The sequence below is a fragment of the Monomorium pharaonis genome, chromosome 5, assembly GCF_013373865.1.
Source record: "Monomorium pharaonis isolate MP-MQ-018 chromosome 5, ASM1337386v2, whole genome shotgun sequence".
NCBI classification, from domain to species: Eukaryota; Metazoa; Arthropoda; class Insecta; order Hymenoptera; family Formicidae; genus Monomorium; species Monomorium pharaonis.
The window spans coordinates 10,148,603-10,160,404 of NC_050471.1; the positions used below are offsets into that span (position 1 = coordinate 10,148,603).

General features: G+C 41.1%; 1 protein-coding gene across 3 annotated transcripts in view; it reads right to left on the reverse strand.

Annotated features, from left to right (window-relative positions):
* Nucleotides 1-11,802, reverse strand: part of LOC105839103 — a 354,738-nt gene that overhangs the window by 212,214 nt on the left and 130,722 nt on the right. For all 3 annotated transcript variants that reach the window (XM_028192516.2, XM_028192517.2, XM_028192518.2), the window contains exons 4-5: nucleotides 10,972-11,793; nucleotides 9,441-10,573 (exon numbers count right to left, since the gene is read on the reverse strand). In XM_028192516.2, the coding sequence (XP_028048317.2) occupies nucleotides 9,441-10,573; nucleotides 10,972-11,793 (1,955 nt within the window). The remainder of the gene's footprint in view (nucleotides 1-9,440; nucleotides 10,574-10,971; nucleotides 11,794-11,802) is intronic.

Sequence of the window (11,802 nt, forward strand, 5' to 3'; positions counted from 1 at the left end):
TTGTTTTTGTATAATATGAGAGCACAAAAATAATGCAATTAACGTTACCAAAGCAACGCTTTTCTCTCCGCTTCGCTCGAATCTCAAACAAACAATTCCATTACCGTCGTGAGAGAATAGAAAAAAAAATCACTGTATGTATATTATCAACAAATTTTACAGCTAAATCTTGAAATTTATTTTCTTTACTCCGTTACACGATTCATCGATTTATAATCTGTAAATCTTTTGTGCGCGATATAATAAATCAGTTATAAAATATTCATGCTTGCAAGGCTATTCGCGCGAAAAAATTGCCTAACATTCTGGCATTGCACATTTGACAGTATTGCACATCTAACATACCTAAGAAAAAAAGTACTTAACTAATATGGTTAATGAAGAAAATTGTACATCTATTTCCCCTAATTCTAAATCCTTTAAATATCTCGATTTCAATAAAAAATTAATTATTGTAAATGACCGATTCAGATATAAAACGCGGATGTCTCATCGCATTTTCAACGGTATAAAATCACATACGATGTAATTGAGCCGATAAAAAGACGTGGTCGCGTCCGCGCGCGTGATATTTTCTTTTTCTTTTTTTTACGGCAATGTAACGACCGAAATCTGAGAGAGTTTCTCCCTACGGTTTGCTCGCCGCCGCTTTTCGACCACTGGCCGCGGTGATATATGAAGCAGCCATGGACCCCCCGCAGCCGGGGTTACGAACCTCCAAATTGATTTGAATCGTTCCTCGACCATAATGCTGGATAACTAATGACGCTCGCGCGCTCCCGATATTCTCGGACAGGTACGAAATCTCACGCGCGCGTACGAAAATCTCCCGATACAACGGTACTGTAAAGCCGCTTGAATTGCGTCAAGCTGCTTGTGATCAATCTTACGCACATTTCTTCACCTCGTATAGCATGATAAAAATTCTAAAGGAGAAAGAAAAAGTTGCTATAAAAAATTACATCTCCAGAGCCATTTAAAAATATCGATCAAAATTTTATTTTTATTCAAAACTAAGTTTTATAGTTTGAACCGAAGGTTTTAGATTTGATCTAAAATTATTATTAAAATACAGAGAGTAATTTACCTTAAAATTCCTCAAAATCGCTCAAATTTACTCAAACTATTTTATGTAATATTACATATTAGTTATAATATTATACAAGTTTGATTAAAACTAAATTTTTACCAATTTTTCATAAAATTGGTAAATTTTATCATGTTGATTTTAATTAAACTAATTAATTAAACTAAAAATTATATTAAATTTTATTAAAATTATAGTATAATCGCACACGCAGATTTTTAAAAATCCATGTTATTGCATGACTCATGATTTTTGGAGTAAATTTTAAGAAAAAATTCTTTTCGTATAGTTTTATGGCGTTTTGTTATAATTTGCAGAGACTTACGGAAAAAATTTAGCTATATTACATATATTTAACTAATAATAACCAACAATTGTTAAAATTGTAATAAAGTGCGCTTCTTTGCGCGACATAATAATGCGGATGCACTCACAAGTGACGTATTCGCTGTTTTTTCTCACATCCATCCTCTACAGTGCAATTTCAATATCCGCAATATGGCACTTTAACCGGCTAATCAGTCCACGCACACGCAGATGCATGTTAATTGGCACACAGTGCAAAAAAGCCTGATATACGGCCGGAGCGTCAAAGTAGCCGTGTACGTGGCGATATCAAATTGAAAAGTAATATCGGGACCGAAGTGTGACATAATTGCCTGTACATTGGCTCACATACGCGCGCACGTCCGGCAGAGTAATTACAAACTGCGGCTTCTCACATGCCTGATACACGGACCGGTCGTCTTCCGAACGAGCTATCGGCTTTTAATAATCGTCCGTGAAACTCGTTAAGATGCCGCCGGTTAATCGACGTAATGCGGGCATTTCACCTCTAATTGGCGAAATCGAGGTCTCAATCGGAACACCGAAAAAGAGTTGGCGACGACGTCTCATGGACTCGTACACGTAGCTGCTTAACAACTCGCGGAGTACGCACACTTAACGCGTCATTAATGCTTTATAACGAAGATGATGATGATGCTTTTTAAAGATAGAAATAATTTCCGATGGTGCGGTTTCTGAAGAGCTGATTGAAAAGCCGGTAACAGACGAGAAAAACGGCTCCTAATAGTGTGAACAATTGCAATATTTGCGAAAATAAAATCTAATATTACGGAGAATTCGATTTGCAGACATTGAATTTAAAAAAAAATTACGTTCATTCAAATTTAAATTCTTTTCAAAATTTATTTTTATCGAATGTATTATATGATTTATCGTGACATAAAAGTTACTCTGACGCTAAATTAAAACTATTGATAACCGGTTATCTTTCGCGACGTTTTAATTAGTCGATTACTCACAATTGATTACTAATATACGCGAGATACATAATCACAGTCGGAAATAAATCGAACTCTTCGGTACAATGTAGAAATAATATTTTAAAAAATGCGCGCTTCAAAATTGTTTAGATATTTTCGTATAGCGATGACTTGTTGCAAAAAATCGCGTAATTCCAAAAACATATTAGAAATTTGTTAAACCAACCTAAGCATTGAATTTTTTTAAAAAACATATAAATCATGCGTTTATCAACTAATTAACAGATTAATTCTCGATACATTTCTCTCCGCTTTGATATAAAATGATAAATATGCATCAGTTAATGTTTAAAAGTTAACGCATCAATGTGTATGTAACGGAATATGTTAGACGACGTGATATAAAGAAAAATCTCACTAGTATGACATCCATATAATAATGCTGACGCGTGTGACAAGTTGATGTATCATTTATCGATATGTAAAGCAAAAAGATAGACGTAACAGATAGAAGAGAGTAAAAGTGATATATAATATTATGTACGCTTTCTTTTCTCCATAATAAAAGAAAGAAAAATATATATATATATAAATCTGACAAAAGCATTTTTCAAAATATTTTTACTTTCATTATTATTTTTTAGAAATATTTATAAATAAAAATTAATAACATGCATTTTAATGCCAAATTGTTTTCAACAATAATGGCATTTTCCTTCGAAATAGCGTACGTGTTTACGCATATACATGTAGACATGCAAAGGTATATACTAAAATACGTACGCGTCTTATTTAGTACATCGAATAATATTACACACAAAAAACACACACTTCTACATACATTCATATATGAATATATATACATATATAGTGTGTGTGTGTGTGTGTGTGTGTGTGCATGTACTACGAAAAATTCTTTCAGAATACATAAAGAAGATAGAGAAAGATAATACACGATAAGCGTAGACACCGCTAATAAAGATACAAAGAAAAATATAAACATATTAATGAAATTATGAAAGAAAAAAAAAATTATATAATTGCTAAATACTTAAAATGGGGAAAAAGAAAGGAGAAAAATATTTTTGTGTTCGAAGACTCATAGTTTCTACGATAATCATCCGCATTAATTAACCAGCGCATAAAGATAGCACAACGCGATATTAAATAATTTTAATTGCCTCTATTCTGTGAGAAATTAGATCAGCCAGAGAATTAGTTCACTGATCATGTTGCGACTATCGATTAATTTTTAGATCCGATAAGCCATAAATGTACCAGCGGAGATCATTAATGTAACATACTATCCACTTGCCGCATCAGTTACAACGCGCGAACGAACAGCAAAAAGCGAGCACGGCAAAGAAAGAAAGATGAAAGAGCAAATCATCGACACGAGATAATCGAATGGTATCGTAACGGGGATATAACTTGAGAATTATTACGACAAACGGCGCCACGTCCGGATGTCAAGACAGCTGGCATTATCTTATTAGAATAAATGTAAAGCAATAGATGACGTTTCTTATCTTTCTCTCTTTTAAACACATCTCTTTCTCCTCCCCTCTCTCTCTCTCTCTCTCTCTCTCTCTCTCTCTCTCACTCGATACAGCTTTACGTCTGGTTTGGCACAGGGGTGGAAAATAGGAGTCGACCAAAGCGCGGTAGGGCGCATTTACATGATATGAATATAATGGAGAGGGCTGGGTCGCCGGCAAACTCGGGCTGTGAGAGAGCACTACCTGTTGAACGAAGAGTCCGGGGATCACCGGTGACCCACAGGATGTATTCAGGGTCGTTGGTAGGCTCGTTCTCGACTACTATAACAGGTCATTCCGTTTCGACTGCTTACGACAAGCGGTCGTAAAAATTATTCGCAGTTTATACACTTGACATTGGAAAACGTGCGCGATTACACCAACGCAATCAATATTATTTCTCGACTTTTTAAATTAGATTGATAAAAGTAGAATACATCTGTAACACTTTACATATTTACACGTGTAGAAATAATATTTGTCTAGGGACAACCATAGCTTTCTTTTGAAAGTGGAAAGATATTCATCGAGAATTAAAATAAAAAATAAAAAATAAAAAAATAAATTAAAACCTTCAGAGATATATTGAGATCTTATTTTCATGGTATAACTTTATAATCAAAAGGACTTTATTGTAACCTTTACGTGTCGACGGGTTTGTAATCCTCTTGGGTAATTTCAGCACGTAGTTTCTTATTATCGCACCAATAATTATTGCCGCTCACACAATCGCGATATATCGCGCGCATAACGAGATAATGATCTTTCCTCGTCTTTCAAATTAAATATGATACATACATTTCCACGAGCAATAAGTATGCAGGCGCGTATTTACGTTTCGTCCCTCGCATCCCATCTGCCTAATTAAGGGTTATCCGATTACATCTAATAGGATACCAGTGTACTATCGCGTTGCCCACGCCAAGCCTCGAGAGCATGAAGAAAGAATCCTGTATAGTATACTAATATAAATATGTATAGGATAGAGTGCGCGCACCTCGTACGAAGAGAAATTCGAAGATGTGCTTTCCCCGTCTCTTCAGCGTCTGGCGCCTGAACCGATATCTCGCCCTCTCATCCGAGTAGCCAGTTAGGCGCGTAACGTTTACATTCCTACGATAATTTTTGCGACTGTACAGTCGCACTAAAGACAGGCAAGATACGTATAAGAGACGCGCTTTTAAGTTATTTCACTCGTACTCGCATTTCTGAATTACGGTTTGCTACGACTAGATCGCGTCCCCGATTCGATATCGTTTCCCGTTCCATTCCGATTACGTCGAGAGCGATTCCGACCATCGCGATCTCTGAGATTGCAATTTTCAGGAATGGCGGGCAGGCAGGCAGGCAGGCAGGCAGGTTGCATCTCGGGAGACGCGAGACGGGCTGCCTCGTAAAAATCGCTCTCGCGACCCCAGGGAAGGGGGTGGGGCCCGCGCGGGAGGTCGAAAGTGAGAGATAGCGACGAACTTAAGGTGAGATGAGAAGAGGGAAATGAGCGTGGTGCAACAGGGAAGGAAGAAGAGGAGGAGAGTATTGCGGAGGCAATATAAAGGGGCAATAAAATCACGACGGCCAACAATACGGGCAGACTTTGGCCCACCGCCTTCAGTTTCACCTTATTCTCTCGCGTTCTCCACTTCTCTTCTTTACCCGATATCCCACTCCTTCCCCCCTCCCCCGTTCCGCCGTGCCGGTACCGGGGGGATGTGTGCAGCCTAAGTCAATTTTATTTGCCATGTGCCCGTATCGCGTAAAGGCAACTCCGATACGAAAGTTTTGAAATTTCAAGTTTACGAGGGACCGCGGCGTAGCAGCCCATCGGGAAATCGAGCTCCATCGGAGTTCGACTGCGAGGAAATTTGAAAAAAGGTGCAGCCACTCTCTCGGCAACTTCGCACCGCGTTCACTCGTGAAACGGTGACTTTACATTCACTGTGGTTGGTCACTTTCGAAAAGTCAAATACACGTGTATGACAACAAATTCACTAACGTTTGTCGAGTCGATAGAATAATCCTGAATATTCTTAAATTTATTTTCAGAATGATGCCGATACCATAAAGAAATCTTGAGAATAATAACTGAAGAATTGAAAAACGTTTTTGACAAGCTATTAATTCTAAAATGTGAATTTGTATATCTATAAATATATAATTAAATATATAATTGTCTTAATTAAAACTAATAATCATTTGCTAATATTAATAAAAAAATATCCAGTTATATTCATTGATGCAATTATAAAATATAATTTTGCATCTTAATTTTGCGTTTAAATATATATTAAATGCGTGTCTACTTAAAATTAAGAAAATTCTTGAATCTTTCACATAATATAAGGACTCTCAAATTTTGCGAATAAGTTTGATGATTAAATGATTAATATACAAACATATTCCTGAACCTCTTTAAATTTTTTAAAATAACTTTCTAAAATAACATTAAAAGAAAGAGAGAGACTTTAGCAAACTAATAGCAAATAAGATACAAGAATTTTTAAAAATTATATTTATAAAGGATGGAGCTTAAAGAACATTAATTTTTGCAACAAAAAAGAAGTTTTATCGTATCATTTTCTTGTGCCGGTATAAAATATTCATGAATATTATGTGTCCATAAATATATCAGTTTATAGTAATAAAATACGAACCATATTAAATTACGAATAAAAATAATTAATTTTGTAGTTTAATGAGTATTATACGAAGTTGAAAGCAATCATCAATGTACTCGTAAAACGCGATTAATTTCAATTCTCGTCACACGACGACTTCCTACGAGGCGGTAAATGTCCGGTCTAAGGGATCGTTAAAGGAGCAAAAGGAATAAGGTATTAAACAGACAGTATGTGCAGAACAGACGCCACTGTCTCAAGCGCATTGAAATCATTGGAACACGAGGCACGATCGCTCAAGCGCCCGCAGTATACGCTATTATACGTTAATGACGAGACGACTAACTGACTTTGTAATAGCTATACATTACCACGCATCGTGGCTACAATATTTACGACATAGAAAAGCAAAAGTAAAAATATAAATATACACCCTCGAAATGAAGAAAAATGATCCGAAAAAAGAGGAAAGACGCGCGCAAAATTCTATTTTATTTTAATACCGTTTCGATTCGTTTGTTTAACAACGGTCAACATTCGGTTGTTGTAAAAGGGCGAATGATATTTTTATAACAAATGAAAAATATTTCAATAAATATCGAAAGTTGACACAAGCCGCATTTCAAAGTGGAGAGAGTGCGACGTTCACTTTTGATATGTGAAATAACTGGGAGTGCGAGATGTTAAAGCGAGATAAAACAAATCCGTACACCACATGTTTAATTTGTGACCGTTCCGATTGCGTGCCTTGAATCCCTGTCGGGTATCCCCGATAATGATTAGCCCAGCGTCATCGCTTTGCCCGGAAACGCTATTAAAACTCGCGTAAGCCTAAAACCGCCATGGTCGCGCCCGCTCGCGTATGCGCTCGCTGAAAGCCCGGGCTTATTATATGCATGGATAGCCGAGCATTCGGATAATAACAGTTCCATTCGCTTTGAATAATTTGCCGGCGTTCCGAAGTCCGGCGCTAACCGGAGAGACCTCCCCTTCGAGCGTTCTCTCTCCCCCACTAACTACCAGAAAACTTTCGATTCTCGGCGCACATCGTTATTAAGCGTAGTTGGTAATTAGCCGCCGCTAATAACTTACACACACGTATTCGTGCGCTTTGCGCGCGCGCACGCGCGCACGTAGACGCGGAGAGCGAACGAGAACGAAAGGGAAAGAGGGAAAGGAGCAAAAGGTGAAGACGGGATGTACGAGCGGGCGACCCTCCCCCCAAGAATGCCATTGTGCTTTACAATATCCACGAGCTATGAGCAAGGTTATTAAAGGGCTGAGGTCGCGCCTAAGGTTAAGGGGAAAAGACGGCTATGACCGCGCCCGAGCCCTTAGAAGGAGAAAGAGCTTTCTCCTCGCGCATAAACCACATGCGATCTGCGCTCGCTCGCGCTTGTACTCGCACGCAAGCTGTGTGCTATGCGCTTTCATACGAGGGGGGAACGTTGAAAATACGTGGAGCCGGGATCAAAGCTTGTGGGACCCAGCCCAGGAAGGATGGTACGGGAATGGTTTTGCGATGAAAATGCGCGCTTTATAGGACCAACAAGTCGTAAGAGTCGGGCTTTCACACCTACTTACGGGACGCGAAGAAACAACGAGGTTTGAAGCTGAATGTCATTCTACAGCCGGCTGCGCGCTCGCATAATCGTGATTATCCGCGTTAAAACGCGGAGAGGCGTGTTTAAAATGGGTAAGAAGGTAACGTGGGTGACAATAGAACGTTTGCTTGTTTAGTGCGGCGTTTCCACGGGGAAAATACGAGTTGAGAAAGCTTTTGCACGCGTTTCAGATTTTGCTCCGTCGTTTAGTGTGTGCGTTGCAGTTCTTGTCAATTAAAGTTAGACTTGAAAGTACACTTGAGTACTGAGCGAGCGCGTTTGCAGATTTCTCGAGCAAACAAGCTCTCCATTCGCATAATAAATAATGCTTTTGCTAGTATCGCGAGCGGCGCTTCGATTGCGTTCACGCTCCAAGAAGCAAACCTGATAACGATGAAAAATGTCTCGACTTTTATTATACGTTTAAATGCATAGATACACACGCTAACGGAATGCAAGATCTATAGCGCGGTTATGGTCTTGTAAATTGATCGCTTCGCGCGCGACATAAGACGAGAGTATAAATTTCTCCAAACAAACAAGAATAATGTAATGGCCGCAATAAACTTTCGCGCGTTTAAACCGCTTCGGCAAAATTGCGTCTTTTTTTCTTCTTATTTATTAATCTTCAACCGTTGACACACGTAGTTATGTCGACTTACCGAGATATCCAAAGTCTTTAAAAACACGTAGAATAAATCGAGAAAGGAGGTATACCTTTTAGGGTAAAATTTCAAGCATCGAATCTTCGAAGTTTAAATTTAACTTTGAAAGTTCAAAGGTTCGAAGGTTCAAAGGTTTCAAGTTTTAAATTAATTTCAAAATTTTGAAGCTTTAAATTCTTTCATAACTTCAAATATTTAAAGTTGTCGAAAGTGACTGTCCTACTTTGTTTCCGAAAATTTTTTAAATCAGTCACAAAATTTTTTTTTTTTTGCTTATTTCTATTTAAAAGCACACTCATCGATTATAATATTTAAAAAAAAATAAAAAATGCAATATAGAGAATAAAGTGAAATGGAATAAACATAATTCAGAACAAAATCTAAAACACAAAAAGACTCAAATTTCAAAGTTATTTATCGAATAATTTATATAATTTTCTTTTACGAATGAAATTATTGAAGAGCAATGAAGAAATCGTTAAAAGAATAAAGATTCACGCATCAATAAAAAATACATATGCTATATTTGCTGAAATTGGGCGACACCAGAAGAGCTAAGGTGTCACGGTAACCGGGACGCTCGCGTCAAACGCGTCAGCAGGTGCATCGTCAGCGTGCTATCGTGACGCGTTATAGTATTCGCTAGATTGAATGAACACTGACCTTGCGAAGAAGGCCGCGGCTGCGCTGGCCTGCGCCGGCGTCCCAGGCACCCCGCTCACGCTGTACGAGTACTTGGTCTCCTGGTACACCTGATACACGTTCGGCGGCTTCGAGTGCGACGATCTGTGGTAGTAGTGATCGCCGCCGTGATGGCTCTTCTCCGCCTGTTGCTGGCCAATCTTGGCCAGACTATAGCCCTGCGCGGACGAAGACGGCGCCTTGCCGTGACACTTGTCGCCCTTCTCGCACGCGGTGGACGCGTGTAGAAGATGCGACTTGTCGTGCGCGGACATCAGCATGGACGTCGGTTGCTTGTCCACGGCGCCGTAAGCCTTGAAATCCGCGTAGCCCTTTAGCTCGCCGTAGTAACGCAGATTCTCGACTCTGTAACCGTGCCCGATATCGTGGCCCTTGGCCTTGCCGACCTCGTGCTTGTTGTAGCTGACCTCCTGCGAGGTCGGCTTCATTCTCTCCGCGCCGCACTTGCCAATCGCTGACTCGCCACCGTGAAGAGTGGCCTTTCCCGATAGCTTTTCGATCTTCAGCATGGATCTCTCACTCGGGCGACCTTGAACCGCGTCGCCGCCCCGATTCAACTCCGACCCGGTGCCCTTGTACTTGTCGCACGTACTTGTTATCTCGCCGTACGAGCCGACACCACTGTCCAGGAAGACATTACCGATGAGACCACCAGCAACGTTGCTACCACCGATTCCGCGGACCTGATGATGCTGCTGCTGCTGCTGCTGCTGCTGCTGTTGTTGATGATGATGGTGATGATGATGATGACCCTTTAATGGGGGTTCAATATGACATCGGGCTTCGCAATCAACACTAGTCTCCTGCAACAGGTTCTCCTTGCTGTTGTTGTTATTGTTGTTGTTATTGTTGTTGCCGTTACTGCGCGCGTCACACGTCTTATGGGTGAGCCGTTGTCGCGCGATCGCGGCGCGTGTTACTTCTCGCGCGGTCGGCGTGATACTGGCCAGATTAGAGGGCGTCTCGGCGCCATGAGTACCGATGTTCCCCCTTCCTGCGCTGGAATTACCGCCGCCGCCGCCGCCACCACCGCCGCTGATGCCGCTGCCCCCGATCCCGCCGCCGCTGCCACTTTGTCGTCTGCCTCTCTCCTCCTGCCGAATGATAACGCGACATAGTAGTCAGCGTGTAGTATTACGATTCATGCGCGTCCTATCGCTAACACGCCGGCCGTCGCCACGTGAGCCAGCGAGAATAAGGAGCACTAAAGGTAAAGTACAATCGGCGACGATCTTTCGAATTTCGAAAAGGTTTTGGAAAAAGTTGAATTTATTTATAAAAAAGGAGACACTTGCTCCAAAATTTATTTCGCGCCGTTGGTCTCCGCGTCATAATTTAATCCGTCGCACAATTCCATAGTCAAAGTATGTAAAGTTTCACAATTTTATTTTATTATTACTTCGATATTTATAATATATTTGCAATCGATCGGCTTCGGAGTAACCCTCTTACAGTTTCCACGAGCGAGAATTTTTTATGCGCTAGAGCTTACCTGAATCTTCTTAAAGTCATCCTGCCGTCTGGACATCTCGACGTACTTGGACGGTTCGGCGTGATACTTGGGCGGCGGTTCCGATTTCAGCGGGACCTCCGGATACCGCGGCGGCCTGTCGAACTGTCGATACTTGGGCGGATCGATGTACGGATTATTCCGGTGCCCGGAGTAATTCGGCAATTGACAATCCGTGAGATCTGACTGCGACCGGTTTAGCTGATAGCAGTCCGACGTTGACGCGTTCGTCAGCGCCTTCTGCTGCTCCTGGTGGCCCTGCCTGCCGTGCTTCGCGGTCTGCCTCTCCTGAACGTCAGCGTGAGCCTTGTCGTGGGACTTGGCGCTCTTATCGGTACGCTCCCTGCACACTTCGGACTTATCCCGTTTTTCCTGACCGGACGGAAATCCGTCGATCTCGTAGAAGGTCAGCTCCTTCTTCGGCTTCTGATGCGGCTTGTCATGTTGCCGTGGATTTTCCGACTTCACAGGCGGGTCTATCTCATAGAACGTGAGCTCGCGGGAATCCTGGGACTTCGAGCGCATCTCCTGGGACACATGTTGCTGTCGTTCAGGCTGAGAATGGCTGCGCGAATATCGCTGATCGTACCTCAGACCGTCCTGGTACTTAGTTCGCGCGAATCTCTCGTTGCCGCCGGACCTATGCCCGTACTCGAGGTACTCATCGCCGTATTTGAAAATTTGCCGCGGTTTATACTTCTCTTCAAACTGTGAGTAATTATAGGTGTTGAAACCGACCTGATTAAAATTCCTGCTGAGATTCGCGGAGTTGTAATCAGACGAGGTCACCGCTTCCATATTTATCTGAAACAG